A 23047-nucleotide genomic window follows, 5' to 3' on the forward strand; every position below is an offset into this window, starting at 1 on the left:
GCACGTGTCTTAAACCGTTTGTAAGTAGTTTCCCCACAGTCGCGTGGTTAGGTGTGTTTTTTGCAAAGTGCAAAATGGCTCTGCTGCCCGAAGGCACGGCGTGCCGCACCCCTGGGATGCCCAAGGCGTTGTGCTGGGGGCAGGCAGCCCGTGGCGGGGCTGGGAGCGTTACGGTCGCCTCCGCCCCCCACCATTTTATGACTGACCGCTCCAGCGCGGCCCGCGCGCCGCCCCGCTCTCTGCTCACAGCGGGCCGTGGCGCCAGCAGGCGGCGCGCTCCATACGCGATGGCGGCAGCTCGTTCCGCACTGCCTCGCTCGGCGCTGTGCGGTGAAGCGGTGGCGCGAGCTCGAGGCGGCCTCAGCGCAGGGCGCTCCGCAGCCGCGCGCCCCGGCGCGGAGCCCCTCAGGCGCGAGGCCGTCCAGTCACGTCCCGCTGCTCCGCCCCGGGCGGCCCCGCCGGGCTCCCGCACATCGTACGGGGCGGCTCTGTCGCTTTCGGTGCCTGGAAGGCGTTCCCGAGCATCGCGGCGACGGTAGGAAGCCGTTGGAAGGGGCGTTTGGGAGCCGGTCTGTTTGTTGTGTGTTCTCACAGAGCTGCAGCGATCGCTGTGCGGCCATCAGTTGCGTCGTTGCTCTGGTGTGAACCGCCCTCACACATCAGAGGTGGAATCAAGAATTATTATTAATGTGTAAGTGTGGGGGGGGGGGGAGGGGAAAAGCCCCGATCTTTTTTTTTAATTGTCATGGGAAACATACTTTTATTTAGAATACACTTCTTTTGTGGTATTCACTCCCTAACCGGCATATTTGCATCCCAGTGATCCTTAATTAGATCCCTGGTAGCAATGTTAAACACCTGTGGGTGATGCAGGAGGAGTTGATGGTTGTGCTGGGGTTCTCTGTCCCCGTTTTTCCTCCCTTTGGTGTATTTTGGCTGCTGTCTCTGCTGCTTTCTGCTTTGTGCAGCCCTGAGGGCAGCCCAGCTGTCCCGAATTGAAGTGCAAGGGTGTTGTCACCAATGTCGCTTGTTTTGAAGAGAAACTTCATCCCTGATGTTGGAATTGGAATTTAATTACTGAAAAACACCCATTGCTTGAAAACTCTGGTCATCACTGTGTAGCAGAGTCAGCATGTCCTTCCTGCTCATCCCTGGGCTGTGTCTGGCTGTTTTTGCTGCTGTGACGCTCACTGAGAACTGTAGGACATCTCTAAAATCAACTGTTTGCCACAAAGTCACAGAAAATGTATCCTGCACTGTTGAGAGGCTTCCTTGTTGCATACGAAATAATTAAAATCCTAAGACTAGTGTGATTTGGGTCTAATCTGTCTTACTGAATTAATTTTAATTATTACAGAAAAGCCAGTAGAGACTTGATGAGTGTAAGCCAGGGAAAAACCATGCTTGTTTCTGCTGCACGGCTGTACTATGTTAAGTTATATGGAGCCATTTAACAAATGTTCAAGTTAATCAAAAAAGGTTTTTTTTTAATTTGCTTAAACATTAGACATGTAATGGCAGGCTTTATGGAGTTGGATATACCTTATAGCCCTATATAACTGTATTTTTTAATGTCTTATGAAGTGGGAATGTAAAAGATGCTTGTTTGCCCCACGTGGGAGCCTGTGGATTTCTGGTGTGTCTCTGTGATGGTTGAAACAGCTGGCAGTGTTTAATGAATCGTATCTCCATGTATTTACAAATAAAGATTTCAGAAATCACTTTCTGATAATGATGCTGTACGTGCCTCCAAAAATGTGTTCGTGTGACAAAGACTGTGCATAGTTTGGTAGAAAAACGATGCCCGAGTAATAGCGCTTGGCTTTCAATTCCTTGTTCCGCAGTAAGCATCCCGGCATTCGTGTTTATTTTTGCATTTCCTTTTGCTATTGTTTCCAAGCTCCAGGGCACGGCGTCGTGAGGAAGTAGAGGCGGCAGCAGCTTTCCTGTTGCGCTCTGCGGTCACTGGGTGGTGCTGTTTCTCCTCTCGCTTTGCAAATCGCTCCTTGTAGCAGTTCTTAAGGATGTTTTGAGAAGCAAAAGGGTTGGACTTGTGGGCTCCTTTTTGAGACTGTTTTTCTGAGACTGTGCAGTATATATACGTACTTTGCTCAAAGAAAGCTAGTGCTTCAGAGAAAGTGTGCAGGCTTCCCAAGTTCTGTAGTTATGAACTGTGTTGCACAGGTGTAGCTGCCTTAGCGTGGTGGAAAGCGTTTGCTTACTTCTCAAGGGGCAGCCAAGGAGAGACAGGTTAAGAATAGAACAATTTCATAGGCTTCAGAAAAAATCATGAATAAAGCTGCACAGTAAATCAGCTATGGCTCTGGGTTGGAACACGTGCAGACCGTGAGCCTCTGGGAAGGTGAGAAAGGCTTTACATTCAGTGCTCTGCAGCCACCATGCAGGTAGCTGCTCTGGGAGCTGCTTAGTGCCCCGAGGCTTTCATGCCACCAGCTGCTGGTTAATTTGTGCTTACTTGTTAGGAGCCAGCCCTGTAATGACCACTCACGTTCAAGAAGTGGAAAGCAGAGCCTGGTGCTTGATGCCTGTAGGCTGATGGGCCCCATGAGGCCGTGCATGGCAGGCTGTGGTTCTTCACCAAGCCCTAGAGCTGAGCGTGGAGGGATGGGCTGTGCTGCAGAGCCTTCTCTTGGCTTCTGCTGGGCTCCATCAAAGGGTGGGCAATTCACATTGTTTAATGAGTCTATTTATGTGACATCTTTTGAAATTTGGATCGTATAAATATGGCCCCATTTAAAGAAGTCTTCAGAATAGAGTGCTCTCCGGTTTACATTTTCTAGTAATGAACATGGTCCTGTTTTAAAGCAGAAGACAAGCCAAGGAAAAATGAAGAGAAAGTGACGTTAATATTGTCCTTGCAGGTTAATAATGGAATCTCACAGTGGCTTTTTGAAAGCCTGTGTCCCTGGAATAATCCTGGTGAAACCCCTGCTGTTCCCAGGTTCCTGCTGCACGTACCAGACATTACCACATCCATCACTCAGCCCTGCTGGGAGGAGGGCTTGTGCTGTCATGGAGCTTGTGGAAGAAATGGCATTTCCCCTTTGCTTCTTGCAAAAGCACAGGAGGGTTTGTGTCGCCAAGGCTCTCTCACTGCGTGTGATACTTTTGCAAAGCACAGGAGAAAAGCATTATCTTGTCTGTTGCCTTGACGTTTGCAGATTATGCATTACTGAACGTATTACTCTCAGCTTGCCTTGGTGTCTTTGAAATCCACTGGTCAGTTTCCACAGAATCGGGTGAATGGTTGAGGCTGCACAAGATTCCTGAGCAGCTGGGGCAGAAGAGCTCCTGTCAGTATTGCCCAGCGAGGGAGGAGCGCTGCGTTGTCTGATTGATGCACTCTGAGGGGCTGCGTGCTATGGGACTCTGGGACATTGGAAAAGCTGTTTCCATTGGAACGATGTGCCTTTCACTTCACTGTCCCCAGCAGTTCAATGCCAGCCATCTCGTGTGAAGAAGTCTGGTTGCTTACCTTCCTGCTGCTGAGTGTAATTATTTTTATAATTTCTTGGCAGGTTTTCTTGCATCCTCACAATGAAGGTGGCACGGTGCCATGTGCTGTTATCCTGGTCCTCATGGGGACTTGCTGCTCCTGGTGCAGAGTGACTTCCTTTTAGCCCACCAGCATCCCAGATAATGTCCAATATAATGTTGTCTGTCTACACAGAGAGAACAACTTGTGCCTTATTGAATTTAGGGGGAAAAGAATCAGTCTTTGTTTATAACTTCACTTTTGCAAAGTGGTTGTTAGAAGTACACAGCTGATACCTCATGGATACCACACATCTGTGTTGCAGCTTTCTGCAGTGATAAATGCTTAAATGCGAAGCTTACATGTTTAGCAATGAACAATGGATTTAAAGTTGAAGGCTAGTTGTTAAATGAGATTTAACTCATTGATCTTGCTATAAAATTAATAAAAATGCTATTTTATTTGAACCCAGAAAGCTTCGTAATAGTAAAAGAGCACTATTTTCTACCAGTGCCTTAGCTGCAGTTAAGAAGCTTTGTTGTTGTTGTTGTTTTTTAAGCTCTTATATTTAATGAGCTTTTTTAGCAATGCAAAGTTGCTTGCCTGAAGTAAATCCTTCAGATCTGATTTACACACGTGAGATGTGATCCATATAGAACTTCTTGTAACCTAGTGCAGCCGGAGCAACTTCTGGAATGAGCTTAGCTGTGCAAGGTGTGCCATAGCACTACACTGTTCATAGTGGATGAAATGTAACAGTAAGATGTTATGATCCTCGTGTTGGCAGCTTTTAGTAGAAAAGTCCTGGGCTTTGCCTGCCAGCTGGAACCAAGCAGTTAGAAGCTGACATTAGGCTGATAGTAGCTGCTCACGTGCAACTTTTCCTTACAGTAAGCATATATTTCTTGGTTGTGTGGGCTGAGGTTCTTCACATGTCAAATTCAGGAGGTGTTCTGTAAGCACCTGCTGCTAGGCTGGATAAACCTTGTTCTTCTGCACTCAATGCAGTTTGCCATCACCTTCAGCAGAAGCATATTTCTCACTTTCAAAAACGCACAGTGAGACTCGGGAGTCCTTATCTTATGAAATTTGAGGAGATAATTTTAATTACCTTCTAATAATTAAATTACTAAATTCAGAAAACCAAATCAGCAAAACGATCTACAGTATAATTGGATTTGTTGTATGTACTCTAAAATCAGTCAAGATTTCATGATTAAATAGGAAGTAGCATGCTAAAAAGCAGCAGCAATGGCAGGATCTCTCACATCATTCTTATACATGCTACAAATAAGAGCAGGATATCAAGGATATAAAGGATATAAAGGATATAAATGCCCTTTTAAATATCTTGTTTGTGTTCATGTGCTTTTCCTAAATTGCCCAAAGACCAAAACACTGATCTAGCAGTAAAGAGTCACATACCTTGCTCAGTGTCTTCAAGTTTGAATACTTGTGGGAAAGTCTTTGCTAAACAAACCATAAAACTGGAGTTTAGAATTAACTATAGAATCAGTTAAAAGACCCAGACTCAGTAAGCAGCCAGCATGAAGTAAGTGTGGGAAGGAATTTAGCCCTCAGCCATGTTCACTGATCAGATCTCCCTGGAAAAGGAGAACAAAGGCTCCAGTAGAAGTTTGGGCTGGTACATTTGTAGAACACTCTGAGCTTATCGTTAGCCAAGAGCAAGGGAATCCACTCCAAGAGAGCACGTCATGTTCCACTAGTGCAGAATCAGTCAGTGCTATGAACGAAGCGGGGCATCCGAGACGGAGCACAGCATCATAGTTTGGAAATGGCTTCTTCCTTCTGGTGCCTGCCTTGTGTGTAGGTGACCTCTCGGTTCTCTTCTTTTTTGCAGCTGAAACAGGACAACTACATTAAATATTTGTAATTGCAACAAAGGAAAAGCACTATTAGTTATTTTAAAAGTGCCATTACTCAAGCATGAAGTTATTTTCCTCTGAACTGGTGCAAATGCCAGAGTAACTCATTGTTACATAGGTTTGAGGAGAATACATCCTGTGTGCTAAAGTCAATGCCAATCACAAAATTATTGCAGGACGAGGGGAAATAGTTTTAAGTTGAGGGAGGGGAGATTTAGATTGGATGTCAGGGGGAAGTTCTTTACAGAGAGAAGGGTGAGGTGCTGGAACAGCTGCCCAGAGAGGCTGTGATGCCCCGTCCACCCTGGAGGTGTTCAAGGCCAGGTTGGATGGAGCCCTGGGCAGCCTGGTCTGGTATTAAACGGGGAGGTTGGTGGCCCTGCATGTGGCAGGGGGTTGGAGCTTCGTGATCCTTGAGGTCCCTTCCAGCCCTGGCCATTCTGTGGTTCTGTGATACAAGCAGGCTGTAGAAAAGTTTGTCACGTCAGTCTTTCTTCCCAGAATTTGGCCTTTTTTCCCTGAATGGCCTCTTGTCAGCGCAGATTTTTTTCCCCTTAGATAGTGTGACCTTTGGGAGAGACTGTCTCTAAAATTATTCCCTCTTGTTTCACTTCTTGTTCTTGCATGAAAAAAGGCAATTGGAGAGGCGGAAAAGCTGCAAGTTTGTTGTCTAACCCTTGTATGTGTGCTGTTTAGTTTGGAAAGGGACTCTCATTTCATAACTGTTTGTGGGAATAGCTAAACTGACGTGTTTTTGCCTTCTCACATATTTTTTCCTATTTTTTGTCTTTGTATCTCTGACAAGCGTTGCTACAGTAGTTAACTATGGCACTGTCAGTACAATGAACTGTGGTGCTATTTATCACAAAAATCAACCATTCCTCCAGTGGAAGCAAATCCCTTAGGTAGATCTTTCTTAGCCACGTAAGCATTTTTTGCTGGCAATAAAACAGAACTACTTTGAAGTGTATGATACTGAAGAAATAACATCTACTGTGGTTAAAAGTCTCAAGGGAGGAATTAATATATCGTAAAGATCAAATGTTACCACTTTAAAAATCATCCTGGTTTTCAGACACAGAAGCATTTCTCTGTATTAGAGAAAAAAAAGTTGGTTTGACTGGTTTTCCTGTGCTATGATAGCAGAACATCTTACCTTTTCCTCCTGCATAGGCAACAAGCTACTAGAAGGAAGATGAGAACTCCCATAATGCAGGCTATCACAACAGAAACAAGAACACCTAGAAGAAAAGGGGAATCATACAAAGCAGTTGAATTCATTTACTTGGGAGGAAAATTGCTTATCTCTCATCTGTCATAACGCTTTCTTCCCACATCTGCAACTTTCCTGCCATATTGTCCCCACTGCCACTTGTATCACTTTTGCAGTCATGGAAGGGATAAGTTGTCACAGGTGTGTATCAGAAAGTCCCAATCCCACAGCTGAGTCCATAGTCAGGATGTCAAATCAGATGCCTGCTGCAGTCACAATGCCAACATGCAGCCAAAGGCACAGCAGATGTCTTTGCCTTCCTGGGCACAGGCTGCCCAGGGAAGCTGTGTGTGTCCCATTGCAGAGGCATTCAAGGCTGGGCTGAAAGGAGCCGTGGGCAGGCCTGATCTGTGGGTGGCAACAGGCCCACAGAAGGGGGTTGGAACTCGGTAATCTTTAAGGTCCCTTCCATTCCAAATCATGATGTGATTCTGTGATTTGATGCTGTAACGTATCGGCATAAGCAAAAATGAAGAGCTAAACTCGGGGAACAAAGGATGTTAGATTTGATGCCTGTTGTTTTTTCATGGCAGGACACTATTGAATGTGAGCAGCTGAAGAGTGATGTGCTTTGTCTTTGATAACATTGATTAAAGGCACCTAAAAAGGTAAGAATGAAATCCAGATTGCAGTGTGAACAACTGAATGATCTCATGTTTGTATTGAGATGTTAAGCACTATTGCTATAATCTCGCTTTTGATAAAGATATAATTTTTACAGTAAAAGTATTTTTGCTGTTTTGCCTGACCCGAAGACCATGTATTATTCACATTTTCATATTTCATTCACATACTATTTTTTTATGTTTTATGAAATTGTCTCTAAGTAAAGGCAAGTTTTGCTACAGTGAAAGTACATCACATGGGCAGCAAAATGTAACACCATATAGAAGATTACAGAACAAAAGCTTGTAGTTTAAAGTGGAGAGGGAGGGAAAACTCAAACTTCGTATTTTAGATTTGTTTGATGAGGACATCTTAGGGAATTCAGATAGAAAGCTTTTTAACAACACTACACACCTGTTCCTGTTTAATTTGTGAGCACTGCAAGGTTTGAGTCTCTAGAGGTTCCTTCCAACCCCTGCAATTCTGTGATTGCTGTAATAAATCTCAGCTGTGTGTGTGGAACTGATTTTATTGGAACAGGTTCCTAACAGGCAAAATACATTTTAAGCATGTTTGAGTTTTGGTGAGTGATCCTCTAGGATTTGAGGCGTTTTGAACTTCAGTGCTTATTCATGGTGAGCATGAGTTTAGATTTTAGTCATTGGCATCCAAACTTGGATGATCTAATACTTCAGTAATTTGAATTTGGGACACAAAGCACAGTTCAGTGGCTCCATTGTGTGGCATGGGCACTCTGATGAAGATAAGCAGCCCTCAGACTTGACACTGCGAAGGCAGAAACGTTGCTCCGAAGGAATGCTTTTAGGTTGAGGCCTGGAGTGTGCACAACAGAACTTCTTTCACAGATTTCTGTAGTTGTCCCAAGCCATGTTTCAGTGAATGGCCTCTCCTTCCCTTTTCAACAAGAGTGCTCTGTTCCTGCCTGTGGTACCTCTGGCAACCAGCATCCAGGTGCACCTCAGCTGTGCTTTGGGGGAAAGGTTTTTTTTTCCTTTTTGAGTTAAGGGACTGCACCTGTGAGGGAGCTTTTATGGCTGGAGTAGGTGGAATGTGAGATTACAGGGGACGATGAATGCCTTTCTTGCAGTGGGTAGAACACTTTTGCTGTGGTTCACTGGTGGCCAATGAGCCTCTGTAATTAAGTGTACTTAAACTGAATGGGGTTTCTATTAAATTAGCACTGAGAAATGCCTTCTGTAGCCATAGAGACCAGTTCTTGGGTGAGAACAGTGGGGTGGGCAATAACCCATACAACTCAGCCCTAGCAAGTTATGCCAACGTTAAGGAACAACTGGAAATGCTTTTATAGCAGGCGTCACCTCTGCATGGGAAGCAAACAGTGGAGCTTAGTAGAGGAAGAGCCAAATATTGTTTTTGGCTTTGGCACTGGGTCACAGCAGCAATTTCAAAAATGTCAAATTTGATCCTCTAGATGGACATAATAATGCTTATCCCATTTCTGTGAAGTGTTTAGATCCCCAGATTAAAACCATGCTGTCTGATTTTGTATTGAGTTACTGAGATCACAGATTGTAACTCATTACTTTAAGAATTGAGCGTGATTTGCAGAGAGAGAGTAGACAGGTGCAGAAAATTCAGCTTAAGTCCTAGATGGAAAACAGCATTTCTCATCCCTGACTGTTGTGAATCATGTTAGCAAACCAGCAACATATGCTTGCTTACTTTCATGAATTGAGAGGAGAAAAAAAGTGGCAGTTGGATTACCATACTATTCTGAGTTTTAGCACATGGTAGCTGCTCGTTCCAGAACTCCTGTTATTAAAGTATTTCTGCTTAAACATGTCTTCAGTAAAGTGTGCATGGATTTAAGTTCCTTATTGTCCAAGCTTACTTGGTTTCCCTCTCTCCCCAAACTTTGGGAATTAAAGCTCTAGCAGTTTTGGGACATTCAGTCCTAGAGAAGTGCAAAAAAGTAGAAGTCAGTTATTTTTGAGATTTCTGTCGTGTTTGTTTGCATCACGTACTGCAATTTGCTCTGCTTTGTGTATCAGAGGTAATCATGCTATGAGTAGGCCTGTCCAGAGCCAGTTAGTTGCAGGGCATGCTTCATACCCTGCATGTGACAGCAGAAAGATGTCATGGGCTTCTGTTATGTTACTGGATCATACAATATACAGTGTTACAAGTTATTTTTACTTATCAAATTTGAGTTTCTCTTGAGGACCTTTTCCAATTCTCTTTAATTACCCCAGAACAGTCTCCCTGAAATGCAAAGCTGTGATTCCTTCTCAACTTGTTGTCTGCACAAAAGTAGGCCTGATATTACTGGGAACCAGAGATGTAACTGAGGAGAGAAGGCCAGCTCAGTTAAGCTGGCTGAAAGCATTCAGCTGTAGGGAGCTATTTAGTGTCTGGAGTGACAGCAGATAGCTCTGCTAAACATGAGGAGGCCGAACAGTCCGCCTCTCTTCATCTCCTTCCCTTTGATTGGGGTCAGAAGGGTTGCTTGGTGTGGCTTGTCTGATAGCTGCTGTGAGACAGAACTTTGTATGCACTCTTTGAATGCCATCACTCTTACATAGTTACCCATGCAGAAGGGGAAAAAAAAACAACAACAAAAAGAAAGCTATCTGCAGGAGAGTGGGCCTCCAATACTTCTGTGCTGGTACAGTGCAACAGGACTGCCACATCCATGCTTCCAGCTTACCCAAATGACTGTGTGCAGTTTCTTTGCATAGAAGTGTTTGTACAGCTTACCTTCACGGAAGGAGATAAAAACAAGTCTTTCACGAAACTCCTGAACGTTTCGGAAGTTATTGACCATTTCCAGGGGTTCTGGGTCATCACTCTCTGTGCAGTACATGGCTGTTTCCAGTGCCAGCAGCTATAAAGGAAAGCACACTGTTCAGCTTCCAGAAGCCGAAAAGACGATGCTGGTGTATCGCTGACAGGGTCTGTTGGAACGTACAGGCATAGTCAAACAGAAAGGGGCACATGAAATAATACTTGGAAGTCTTACGTGGCCCGTGAGCCCAAATAGAGAGTAATGTGTAAACAGTGGTGACATCTCTGGAACCCCTACCTGTATGTGTGTTTTATATACTGAAAAAATAAAGGCTGGTTAGTAATTAGCTGACAGGAAAATTGGATGGGAGGAAATGTGGTGGTCCTTTGCAGCACAGACTAACTCCTGAGCAGTGCTATTTCATGAAGGAGCTCACCAAAGAACTCGTGCTTTGGTAAAACAATCTGGTACAGTGGATGAAATTAATAATTGACTCTCATCACGGGGAGCACATGGGAATTAAATCTCATATTAAAGGTGGTAATAACGTTTTTAGTAACATTTTTTCCTTGTGTTTATAATTAGGTGAATTGGTAGATAGTGATTACAAGCTTATGTAATTTGTCAGTGTCCACATTACACAGTGTAATTTGTTGAGTGTCCAAACATTTGTTTGAAAACAAAAGCTAGGTGAGAACAAAGCTTAGATGAGAACAAAAGCCTTAAGTTAGAGAAAAGTCTGGGGATTCAGGCTTGACGAATTATACATCACAAGCTTTTTAGAAACAGTGACATCTACTCAATCTATCATGTCTAAGATAGTCATGACCAGAGCACAGGGGAACTTAGAGTTTGGAGTTCAGACATGAAGCCTTGGCAAAAACGATCTGGCAGTGACCTGTGGAAAGACTCTCAGCAGGGAACAAGCACATGGTAAAAAGAAATGAATCTCACTTCAATGTGATTCTTCAAGCTGTTGTTATACCAATTGCTATTCAATTGGCTGCCCATCATTTTGGTCAACTGCAGATGGGTTGACTCTACCGTGAATAGGGAAGAATCTATAGTGAATAGATTGAAGTCAGTTCTGTGACGTGCACCCCAACTGAAAGAGTTTAGCAACAGTCACTTTCCAGTTCAATAAGTAAGTAAGATAAATCCAGGAAAACAAATCCAGAATCCATGTACTGCTCCTTAACAAACATCAATCAGGACAACTCATGTTGTAAACTTGCCTGCTCTTGTGAAATTTTAACGGGGTGCCGGAAGACTGTCCAGAGAACGCTGGGGTAGCAAGGAGGAGTTGTCAGGGATCCTTCATAGCGATAATACTCAGCTGGTCTGTCAGGAAGCAATTCCTGAACGTTGAAACCAGGGACATGGACCATCTGATCTAAAAGAGAGGATTTAACAGTGTTAAATGCTGCATCATTACCGTGTGCATGGCATACTAGTGCTATGATTCTGCTCTGCAGTAAGCAGGGTGCTTCGTCTGATCTCTAGGAAAAGAAAAATATTTTTAAGTGGAGATGATCCCAGTTGGACATAGGAAACCCCAAAGTCTGCGTTTCCTATATACAGATCTTGTCATAGATACCAAATCAGAATTTTGTACAATAACCTGTAGCCATATTAACCAAACAACAGCTGGTGCAGGAAATAAGGCTCCCATGGCTGTGTGTGTCTTGCTATACACTCTCCAGAGTAATGCATTGAATATTCAAAGTGTCTCATTTTATGACTGCTTTGCCTGGGATTGCAGGACTGTTTCTGCAGCTGGTTCAGCCTGTCACAGAGTACCTATCTGGTACCTGTCTGATACTTCAGAGCAGTCACTCACCCTTGTATTTCACATTCCGGAAGTGCCTGAAGATCTTTTCATATGATGGGTTGAAGGGTCCAATCTGTAATGAACAGACTGTTAACAACTGTGTAGGTCCTTGTGCTTTTGCACACAGCAGCAAGCAGTATTTGATGAACTCTGCCCTAAGGAAACTGAGTATGCTGTCCAGATTTAAATAGAATTACTCTTTGCAACTGAAATATTACGTACTAGTCCCAATAAAACTCTTAGTCTGTCTGTGGCTGTTAAAGGTGCTTTGTTACACTCAGGTCTTAACTGCAGCTTAGTCCTTTTGCACACACTTGAAAGACTGAGTTGCTCTGCCTGTTCGGCCTGCAGCACAAAGGAGGAGCAGCCATTTCCTCTGAGAACATCAATAGACAGAAGTTCTCAACTGACATGCTGCCCAGCTCATCTGCTGCTTTCTGGTCCAAGCCACATCTTTCCACCCACAGATGTTCCTCAGTCTACTGCTCCTCATAGACCACGAAGATGAAGAATGAACTGTTGGGTAATGCAGGGCCACTGGCAGGAGCAGTAACTCAACTAGCAAGCAAGACCATGTGTTTTAACTGCTACCAACAGCTTTTTGGTTTAATAATCAGTGTCTTTCTTATGAATTCTTGGGTGCTTAGCAACTCCTCTGACAGCAGACATGTTAAACTCTTGTCCTTAGCTGAACTGTAAAAGCCACCGGCTTCCTGAAAGGTTTTCAAAGACTAATCACCAGACTTAACAACATTCCCTTATTTGATTTTAAACACCATTATTTGGGGAAAAAAAAATCATAATCCTCTGCATAATATACAGTACTCTGAAGTTTTTCACAGCTGCAACTTCCAAATGAACTGAAATGTAACACAGTTATTGACAAATTCTTAGAGCTAGGAAGGGAGGTGGGATGATAGCCACTTGAACTAGAGCTTGGTCTGTGGACATCGTCACTTTTTCAGTGAAGTGTAGAATTAGACTTTGAGTGAAGGACTCTTTATGCTGCAGAAAATTAAAAATTGTCTTGATAGTTAAGCTTATTCTACTAATTAAGACTTTCAATTCTCAAGAAAATATAGATTTACATATATATATACAAGCTTGTCAGAATTGTTTCGTAGCATCATGATTACCTTTAATTGCCTATATGTGTGGCCTCAGAGGGGAATAAGGAAACTTGTCATCTAAAAAAAGCACTGAATTTACTTGTTTATAATTTTGTACTGCTGCTGTAGTCTGTGATTCAGATGTTCTCAGAATCAGTCTTGCATCCTGAAAACGATGATCACATCTTGATTATCTTAAGTCGCCAAAGGACAAGTTGTGTCAGTATGTTTCTGCTGGGCTGACACTGCTTCATCCTACAGTAGGCAGTTTTGAGTGAGCAGGTTTGAAATCCACAGATGCCTGTTGTTTGATGAGCTAGACCAGTACTTAGCTTGTAAATGAATACAAAAATTGATTTAACAATTGAAGTGATTTTACTGGAAAACACGAGGAAGTACTCAGAGCTCCTCTTTTCCTAACATGGGTACCTGTTTAGGTAGTGCTGATGGGATTGGCCTAAATGTTACTTTAAAGCTCACTAGTGACTTAATTATTGAAAGAATGTTAAAAACAAGAGCAAGAAAACAAACAGCACCCCCAGTCTTGTGTCCTACCTCAAGAAGAATAGCCAAAACTGCCAGTCCGTTTGCTTTGTCCATTGCTGCTGTTATATCTGGATATTTCTCAGAGTTATAATGTACAATATGCATCTGCAGAGAAGGAGACATGTTTTCATGATAATGCTGTGGGCATGGTAATGTTTTTATTTAGCAACTGAAAAAGATGAGTGCAACCATCTCAGGCTAACAGCAGTAGAACAGCATTCTTCAGTGCTTTCTGGGCATAATGATGAGATCCTTTCTGGATAAAAGCAAAATATACCCCTTCCCAGCTTCTCTCTGGCTGGTATCCCTCCTGTCTACGTGACTGGGGAGCAAGAAGAATGATTGTTTCATCTTCAAGCCATCTTGTTTGTAATACTAGCATTGGTAAATGTTTCTGAAAAAAACAGTATTTCATTTGATCGTTTTGCAGCAAATATCCAATTGGTACTGCTTTCCAAAATCTATTCCCAAATCCATAATTCAGGATTGGGAAAGATAATAAGTAGTTCTTCAAAGGAGCAAAAAGTGCGAATAAAGATAGAAGCGCATTTGAAGACATTGTTCAAACCCAGCCAAGCAGTCTTGTGCAGCTAAAAGATTACAGAGAAACCAAGCAATCTGCTTGGAGTTACTTAAGAGACCCAGTGCCAGCCCTGAGTTTAGAATATAACTCCCTGACTTGCAGTACTTTGGAGCCCACCTTGTTTGTGGTTCAAAAGCATATTTTAATTATACACTCAGATCATGAATACTTGGATTAGAACCTTGCAGCCTTTTCAGTCATACACCAAAGTAAAGATCCCATTTGAGATAGTGTCCGGCCTCCTTTATCTCGCTCATCGATTTGAGCATGTCTTACCTCTGCTGCAAAGTGCTTCCCGCTGACTGTGTGCTCTGAGCCTTCCGACTTGTTTCTGTTTCCCCAGTGCAGGTGAAGTTGAGATGCAGTGTATTCAAAAGGGAGGTTTCTGATGTGCATGGTAGGTGACAGATGCATTTTCACTGTAAGCAGACCGAAGGCAGGTGGGGGCAAATGATACCACAGCTTTTAAGGAGGGGGCAAATAAAACTACGACAGCTAAACATAATACGTAGGGAAAGAACAAGGCAGAATAGCTACATTTTTAACTTGGAATCCATCCCAGTCTGTCGATAGGAGCTAAACACTTATTTGTCATTAACTCTTCCTAAGCGATTCAGAAGAATTTAGAATATTCCTTTTTCTGCTTTCTTTAACTAAATGAACTGAATGTGGGAATTATTGCTAATTATTGCTCTGTCCTCCTTGAAGAATGCAAAATTATCTCAGCTTTATTAAAGAGAAAGTTATCAAAGTATTGAAGGAAAACTTAGGCTCACGTGCCTTCTCTAATTCCCCTTATAATGCTTAAAATGTCTTAATAAATTAGTATTTCATAGTATTTTTGAAATCTTGTTGTATTGAACTCCTCTGTCTGTTAATCCTCTATAAGCAGCCTGTGTCAACACCAAGTAAACTACTGATCTCTCCCTCCCTCCCCCTTCCTCAGTCAAACCCAGAGTGCTGCTGTCAAGCAGCAAGACACCTGTTGACCTAAAGTGTTAGTATTTCCTCTTTCAGCATGATGGAATGAGTTTTTTTGTATACTTGCTAATGCTGCTCAGCATGGAGAACAGGCTAGCTTATATTTTGTGTATAAATTACAGTAGAAAGGGAATTGAGATGTTCTCTATTGTCACTGATTACTGAGAAATTGGGTACTTCATTGAACAATGATTTGTATAAAGAAAATATCATCTGCTTTGCAATTTAACTTTACTGGCTTCTAGTGAGAATATAATTTGTTTCTGACGTGTCCCAGATTTGCTGGGAAAGCAAGGCTCAAAACTCATGAAGGAGCAGCTGCAAACATTTTCTGTTAGCTAAAAAGCATTTCTTGAGGTCTGCTGTTCTGTTTAGCTGAAGTAGGTAATTGCATCTGGCTTAACTGGCAGTGAAGTGCCTTAGCTGTGTGTAGGACTGTCACATCAGTCACTCCTAAGTACCCTACTGATTTCTTCTCTAGCCATGAGAGAAGATAACAGCAGATGCTGTAATGATCACTCTAACAAAGAGTTGATTTTCCATTGAACCAACTGAGAGATTGGTCTTTACCTGAAGAATGTGTTTGTGATGCTGTACACAGCAGCTTTACCTCACTGAAAGCATGAGGAAAAAATGAGAAGTGCATTGTGAGCACATTTTAACAGAGCATGCCAGAGAAGAGCAGAGGCAAAGACTGCAGAGGTTCTTTTGATGCTTGTAGGATACAAGAAGTGCCTTATATGTGTCCTTATTTACATGTCCTCAAGTGTCTCATGAAGGGAAAAAATGATGGGACAAACTTAACTGTCACTGTATGTAGTGTTGATACGGTAGATACTGCAGATCTTTATGTGACTGCATCCTGTCTGCTTTTTACTTTGTGTGCTGATGCTTTTAATACAGCCAGGCAAAGCATGATTGTAAGCTGTTTCTAATTATTTTTCTGTTCTTTTATTTATTTGTCTTATCCTGCACTATAGGAGGTTTCTACCTCAAGTCAAAGGAACAGAATAGTGCTCCTTTGTTCTTTTTCCTCCGTGTAACTCAACTGAGCTGCTTTGATTAGAATATCAGAGATAACTGCACTCAAATTTTATCGATTTCTCTCTTTCTAATACAATCACCAAGTCTATTTCAGAGCACTTCAGCCAAAGTAGGAAGAAAAGCTTTCAAAGGCAAGGAATTGTTTTTGACATGCCTATTATTTATTGAAGAAAACCACAGTTTTTCAGTTCTGCTTGCAGCAAATCCATCTGTGCTTTGTACAATCCCAAGTTTCCCTACTGTGTTCTCTAGATATGCATATGCTGATGAAGAGGCATCATAGCTTAACTTCAAATGATAATCAAAGTAATTTGCCCGTAAAATACAAGATTACAAACTCCAGCAACTTTCCTACATAATTGTTTGCTGTCATTGAGCTCCCTTACCTGAGTGCCCATTATTAGTCAGTGTGAACTGGTCAGTGGAAGACACATTATAGCCTATGAATTCTAAAGGTGAGAGATTAGAATCATACTGGAGAATATCTTTGTGAAAATCTATTGGTGATTGAAATACTCCTCCACAAAATGGATATTTCTTCGGCCAGGTGTTCTCTCCATCAGGACCTACATAAAGTGACAAAATTGACATTTGTCAGCCTTATCTCTGTCCAGGTAGCACATGCCTTTCCCTCCCCCAGACTGATTCAAATATCATTCAGAAGTTGGAAAGTTCAGAAGTTTCACCCTTTGCTGAATTTTGAAGACTTTTTTTTTTTTTAAATTCAGCTTTTCTCAATTCTTGTTTCCAGGATGCCACTTAATTGAAAAGGGCCTTATTATCATAGTAAGATGCATTTGCTGGTGGAGGCAGTGCCAGCAGAAATCTCACCTAGAGACTGTTCACCGTCCCTTGATTTTGGACAGCCTTGGCGGCCGTTTTATCTCACCCTGCTGGGGGCAGCTCAGTGGATTGGGCCTATGGTAACAGCACCACAGCCAAACGCAGTGCTTCTGATCCTCTAATGGTGGTGTTGTGTCTCCTTGAAGTCCTCACGCACAAGTGAAACGGTATCTATGCCAGCAATATTTACTGATGTGAATTACTTTTCCCTATAAAACTTACAGGCGTGTGCATGTTAATGTGGCTATTCCTGCATTCTGAAGAGAATTTCTGACGGAAGTGACTTCATGTTGACAGAGGAAAGCTTCCATATTTTCCAGCAAACAGAAAGCCAGATCCCTGTAAACCTCTCCTTATCATACAAAGCATTGCGCTCCATCTCGCAATGTTACCTACATCACAGTAAAAAGCTAATTTGCAGAGGTGTTATGGTAATTTGACCTGTAATAACTTGATCAGACTCTTGCAGAATTTTTTCCTCACAGCCTTTTGCCATAGGCAGTCTCTAGTAAGAATAGATAACATCAAGACATTGTTGGTCTATTTAATTACGTATTAAATAGCAAGCAGCTGTTCACAAGCTCTAAGCTGGGACTTTTCGGGTTTAAATACCAGAAGAAGTGCTTGTAACTTTCGTTTCTCTCTAATACTTGAAGATTCATTGATTCTTGCTAAAACAGGAAGATCTTTTGGGGTCACACAGGACTGATCTGGTAACCCAGGCCATTGGACCTCCTTGGATCAATTATAACTTTAAAGAGGCTATATTTTGAGGGGAAGAAAAAAGAAAAAAGTATTTCTTTAACTGTTGCAGATAAGAGATACTTCATTCTTGCCCAATGAATAGTTGCTCTCCGTGGAAGCTTGCTTGTCACAATGAATTTGTCTAGATTTGACTTCATTTAGATAGCAGCTGCTTTAAGTCTTTTGCTTGGAAACTGAAGAGCCTGCTGTGAGCATGCTTGTGTTCATCTGAAGGTACTTACAGAGGATGCTGTTTCTTGCTTCTCTTAAAGTAAATAGATTTCGTTCCTTGATTTTTTTTCTTTTCCAAGCCCAAAATAGCACTTGTGACTTTTTTTGTCATCTCAGTAGGATGCTACAGCAGATGGCCCTTAAAGGATGACAGTGCTTGTGGGACTTGCACATTGGCTGACCAACAGAAGAAGAAAGTGGGTCTACGAGGCGCCTGTGTTACCAACAGTCTTTTGCTCTGATGATCAGTGTATATTCATGTTGCTCGAGGTTCTCACAGAAGATCCAAGTTCTCTTAATCTGTAGTCAATTAAGTAGTAAAATGCACTGGGTCAGTAGCACAGGGAATGTCTGTGGTATTTTGCAGTCACGCAGAGCACTCTGCCCCTGTTTTCAGCCAGCTGGAAGCTGTACAGCTGCAGTTAGCCCAGGGCTGAGTCAATAGTGAAGGCTGAGAGTCCAGGCTACGTGCCACAGCAACGTGACCACATGGTTTCCATTTTGCTCAGAGCGCAGTCTGAGCTCAGTCTACCTTCACACAGCCTGTACGTGTAGATCTTTTGCGTGTGTGTGCAGTGGGAAGCTAGAGGAATTGCAGAACCCAAAGTGAAGCACAGATCTCCAATTCTATCCATTGGCACCTGAATTTCTCCTGCACCCTCAACCTTGTACCTTGACCCTCAATCTTGAGATCAGCCTGCACTGACTACAGTGGCCTGACTTCCTTTGTTTTACTGTTGACTTGATTTTACTGGGGAGCATTGCAAGCTTTTACAGGGGTAAAGTTAAAAACGATGGAAGGTGGAGGCTGCCATAACGACTCAGTGTCAGTAGGAGATTATGGTGGATAAGTTCTGGCTTTGACTGCAGTCTTTCCAATTGCCATTCTTCTCTGTGCAGATCAACATTCCTTTTTTCTGGAAAAGAAACTTTCTGTGCATTTCAATTGCTATTTTGATTTTTTTGAAGTTGCCGGTACACGTTTTCTAAATAGATTAAAAAAAACCCCAGCAGTTGAAGGAAAAAATAGCTACATTAGAAACAGGATTGCAGTGTCAAAGCACTTAGCTGGAAGGCGTGAGGCTGTGTACTGTGTTGGGAACACAGTCTGAATAATACACTGGTACCAAAATTCCCCCAAATTCCTGCAGAAGTAACTAAATTGAACATGCGTGGCCCTGGGAAGAAGGGCAGAACTTCTCCTTTGCTGGTAGTAAAAGAAGCGTTGTTTTCCTTACTAACCAGCACAGTTAGGCTCATCTGCTTCCTGCTGGCAAGGTGAAAAACCCAAGCTTCTTTTATTCAAAGTATGTTGAACAATTTTTGCTAAAGGAGAATATGAAATCTGTATACATATGCTGATGGTTACGGTAATACCTAAAGACATGTCAGCTGGCAATTTTCTCTCACTCATTATGGTGATCTGGAGCACAGGCAAAGCAAGCAGTTGTCAGCAGCAAGTTAAATCACAGAGATTCCTGGAGTTGTTGGCTGCTCCAAGGGTTTATGAAGAAGCATTTTTTGCTGAAATTCTCAGTACAGGCTGCTTCTCTGTGAGCATGTGGTGTGTGAAACACAGCTCTGAATGGGGAAATTCTGGCCAGAGGATTTGTTCACTTAAAATAAGATTTCTAGTTAATTCTAGTCTCTAGTTAATTAATGCACAAATTAGTTAGTACTTACCAATATAGGACCATTTTGACCCTGTTTAAAAACAAACAAAATCTTAGTGTGAGTCTTTGAAATTGAGCTTACACTGTGAATTAAAGAAAGAAATCGCCCCTTGAATCCATGTACTGAAACTCACTTTCATCTGACTTTCTAGGTCCAGATGTTGAGCAAAACAAAGAAGTTTTCAAAGGCTATGAGCCCTTCCCAACCACATTATGACTAGGGTTATTCAGAGATTTTGCCTAGGACTTTCTTGTGGTTGCTTAAATTCTGGGGCCAAACTTTTTTCTTCTCTCTCTCTCCCTTTTTTTTTTTTAATAGCCACAGACTGTATATAGGCATCCCCGATTTCTTCTGGTGAGACAAATAAGGAGTGTAGGCAGGATGAATTTGTCATCAAAATCCCCATGCCTAATTGAGCTGTTTGAAACGCATCAGGGGACTGCCTGTTGCTGCCCTGAGAAATGAGAGGCAGTCCTTTCTGCACAGGCTCTCTGGGATTTGCCAGCTGAACCATACAGAAAATACACGGGCTTTGGAAAAAGAGGATGTGATAAAGGAACCAACATAACTCAGAAAATCCCAGGGGGTTGAGCGGGTGCTAAAATAATCAATGTTCATCTGTTGCTTAAGGAACAGAATGTGGAACAGTGCCTTTGCGTGCCTTTTGAAATGCCTTTATTTAAATACTCTTTTTTTTTCTTTTTTTTCCCCCAGTCTACTTAGAGTAATTCAACTTGCTGTGTAAATACTGGCACTTGTCCTGGCAGACCTGAGCAATTGTGGTTATCAGGCTTAGGAGGCAGTTCTGGGTGACGAGTCCTGCAAACACTCCATGTGCTTGTGCATGCATGTGTGCAGCAGGTATTTATCCTTAGGTGCACGTATTTGCTCAGAACCTGATTCATGTCTTTGTTTTTTGTACTCTGCAGTGTACTCACAGCTCTTAGCCAAAAACTGTTGTGTGAAATGTTTGGGATTAATTTGTGGGGATGTGCAAAACAGCTGCTCTTTGCTCTTACATATTGATACGTGCTGGAAACACTAAGCTCTGTGGTTCCAGCACATCAGGACCAGTGAGCCTTGCTCTGTTATAGTGGAGTTTTCAAAACGAGATGTGTGTAATCACCCTGGCTGGATTCCCCAGGTTCCTTCTGCAGGAGAGTACGTGCACTGTCTTCAATTGCTACATGCGAAACCTGATCTGCTCTTCCCCTCCTGTTTGCTGGGATTGTCCCTCACTGAGGTTTTTGGGGCTGCTTGTGTCCTGTGGTCAGCACGCTCTGTAGGTACTGCTTGCATACAGATAGTTACCAACTGTCAACGTGCTTTAGAAATCCCCATATCCTCATTTGAGCAGCGTTTGAAGAAGCATTGGCTTAACTGAAATAGCTGATCTCCACACCTGCTCCTACTTCATGTTAATATATGCATGAGGTATCAAAACCGTAAATATATGCATGTATATTTATAATATAGAACAACCTTAAGACAAGAAATTTCAAAGATTTTCAGCAATTTGGGCTTTTATTTCAAATAAAAATAAATAAAAACTTTAAGTCTTTTACCAAGTGAAATTTTCCTTAGCCTGTGAACATCTTTGATGCTCTGTGCTTCACTACCCTTGTGCCTTTACTGATAAGCACAATTACAGCTAGGGCTATGAGGGAGATGAGCAGACAACAGATGGCAGAATCTTCTTGATTTTGTCTGAAAGAACATGTCAGAGCTACAGAATTGATTTACTGTCATCCTGATATTGTGAGCAAGATTGGTGTTATGTTTACTCTGCTTGATAATGAAATTAGAATGAAGCAGACTGTTACACAGCCTCCTGAATTTGGACAGAAGTCTGATTCACACCTAGAAGGGTACTACCAGCAGCCCCAGTGAGGGCTTTCCTGCCTCTGTGCTTGTCCTGCAGTGAGTGCTGATGAATAACACAGCTTCATGCCTGCACATGCCAGAGGAGTTTCCTAGAGCCTAAAGTGTATCTCGGTTTTTCGTCAATATCCAGAGAATAAGCATGTTTCCAGTAACACTTCTGAACTGGTAAACTGGGAGGGGAAAGTTGTGACAATCTGCATCTTATTTGGGTCTCTGACTTGGGAAGATGTCAAAAACAGGCAGGTGCTGTAGCTCATACCATTTGTTGGCACCAGCTGTCTCTTTCCAACCTAGGAGTTCTCCAGATTTCCCTGCAGGATGCATTGTCAGACATACCTTTTCAATACATCTTTTCACTTCCAGGCCTTCAATGTTGTCGTTCTGCAGAGCACTGAGCTCTAAAAGCCTATGCTTTTCAGGTGGGACATTCTGCCATTTAGCAATTTTTTTCAGAGGAAATATGCCTGAAATAACAGGCTGAGCTGAAAAGTTTGGAATTCCACCCTGTGGAGCTCATGCTGAAAACCTGGCAAAATACTCATCCTGGTGGGGCTGCACAAGAAGCAGACTGCTCTGGATTACGTGCAAACCTTCAGGTTTTTCCTTCCATGAATATTCATGCTCTCACATTACTCTATACTATGATTCTCCCCCCTATCCTATAATCATGCTATGTGGATTATAATAAGCTTGAATGGATGAAAATTAACTCCTAAAAAGAAAGTGAGGAGTGCTGATCTCCTGAAACAGGTCCCATGTAAATATAAGGCAGTGAGGTTTATTACATGGGAAATGGGGCGCTTCACAGGGCTTACATTCTTTTTGTTTGGTTTAAAAATAAGAAGAGCAGAGGGAAAGATGTTATGGTTCCAAAGAAAGGTGTTACTAACACCGAAGAAGGCCAGTCTCACAAAGCAAGGCATGCTGAGCACACAAGTGCTGTGTAACGTGAACTACATCAGAGCACAGATTTCTGTTTTCTTTCTAAATCAGAATGTCTATTTTGAGAACTTGAAATAAGGACACTGATTCCAAACAATCGCAGATTGCAACAATACACAGTGTTGAGCATGCTACTGAAATATTAGTTAAAACAAACAAACAGACAAAACAACTAAGAGCAGAGTTAGTTTTCTCTATACATGAGTTACCCAGCAATAAGAGCAACAATAAAATAGCCAAAAGACTTTACCATTCAGTGACGCTGGTACCGAGAGTTGTATCTTTAGGAAGAAAATGAGCACAGTAGTGACCGTGGCTCTATTGCAGCTCTTGACTGACATCTCAAGGAAAGACTTGTAATATACCAGCAGTTCACACGTTTCTCTGTACTCTGAAGAAACTCCCTTGTAGGTGTCTGGCAAACTGCAAATGGCACGCGTGCAGACCTCCTGCTAATGAATTATTGCTCTTCTGTTTCCTTGTCTCTCCCTCCTTTCAGGTCTGCTTTTTATAAAGCTCCTCGGACTCATCCCAAAACAAGTGATGTAATCAGACCTGCCTCTAGGTCACAGCACCCTCAGAAAGCTGATCCTTTCCTTGATTACCA

At 42.4% G+C, this 23047-nt stretch overlaps 1 protein-coding gene across 1 annotated transcript; it reads right to left on the reverse strand.

Moving 5' to 3' along the window:
* Positions 1-4687: 4687 nt before the first annotated feature.
* CA12 (carbonic anhydrase 12) lies at positions 4688-22784 on the reverse strand. Its single transcript, XM_042824529.1, has 10 exons — positions 22691-22784; positions 19624-19644; positions 16509-16688; positions 14374-14516; positions 13524-13619; positions 11869-11932; positions 11264-11421; positions 10001-10127; positions 6539-6623; positions 4688-5357 (listed from the first exon to the last, which is right to left on the reverse strand). The coding sequence occupies exons 1-10, from the start codon at positions 22779-22781 to the stop codon at positions 5279-5281; spliced, it is 1044 nt and encodes a 347-aa protein (XP_042680463.1). The 5' UTR covers positions 22782-22784; the 3' UTR covers positions 4688-5278.
* Between the last annotated feature and the right edge of the window lie 263 nt (positions 22785-23047).

The sequence above is a fragment of the Centrocercus urophasianus genome, unplaced genomic scaffold (assembly GCF_019232065.1).
Source record: "Centrocercus urophasianus isolate 14NV4802_14NV808 unplaced genomic scaffold, USGS_Curo_1.0 seq_23, whole genome shotgun sequence".
NCBI lineage: Eukaryota > Metazoa > Chordata > Aves > Galliformes > Phasianidae > Centrocercus > Centrocercus urophasianus.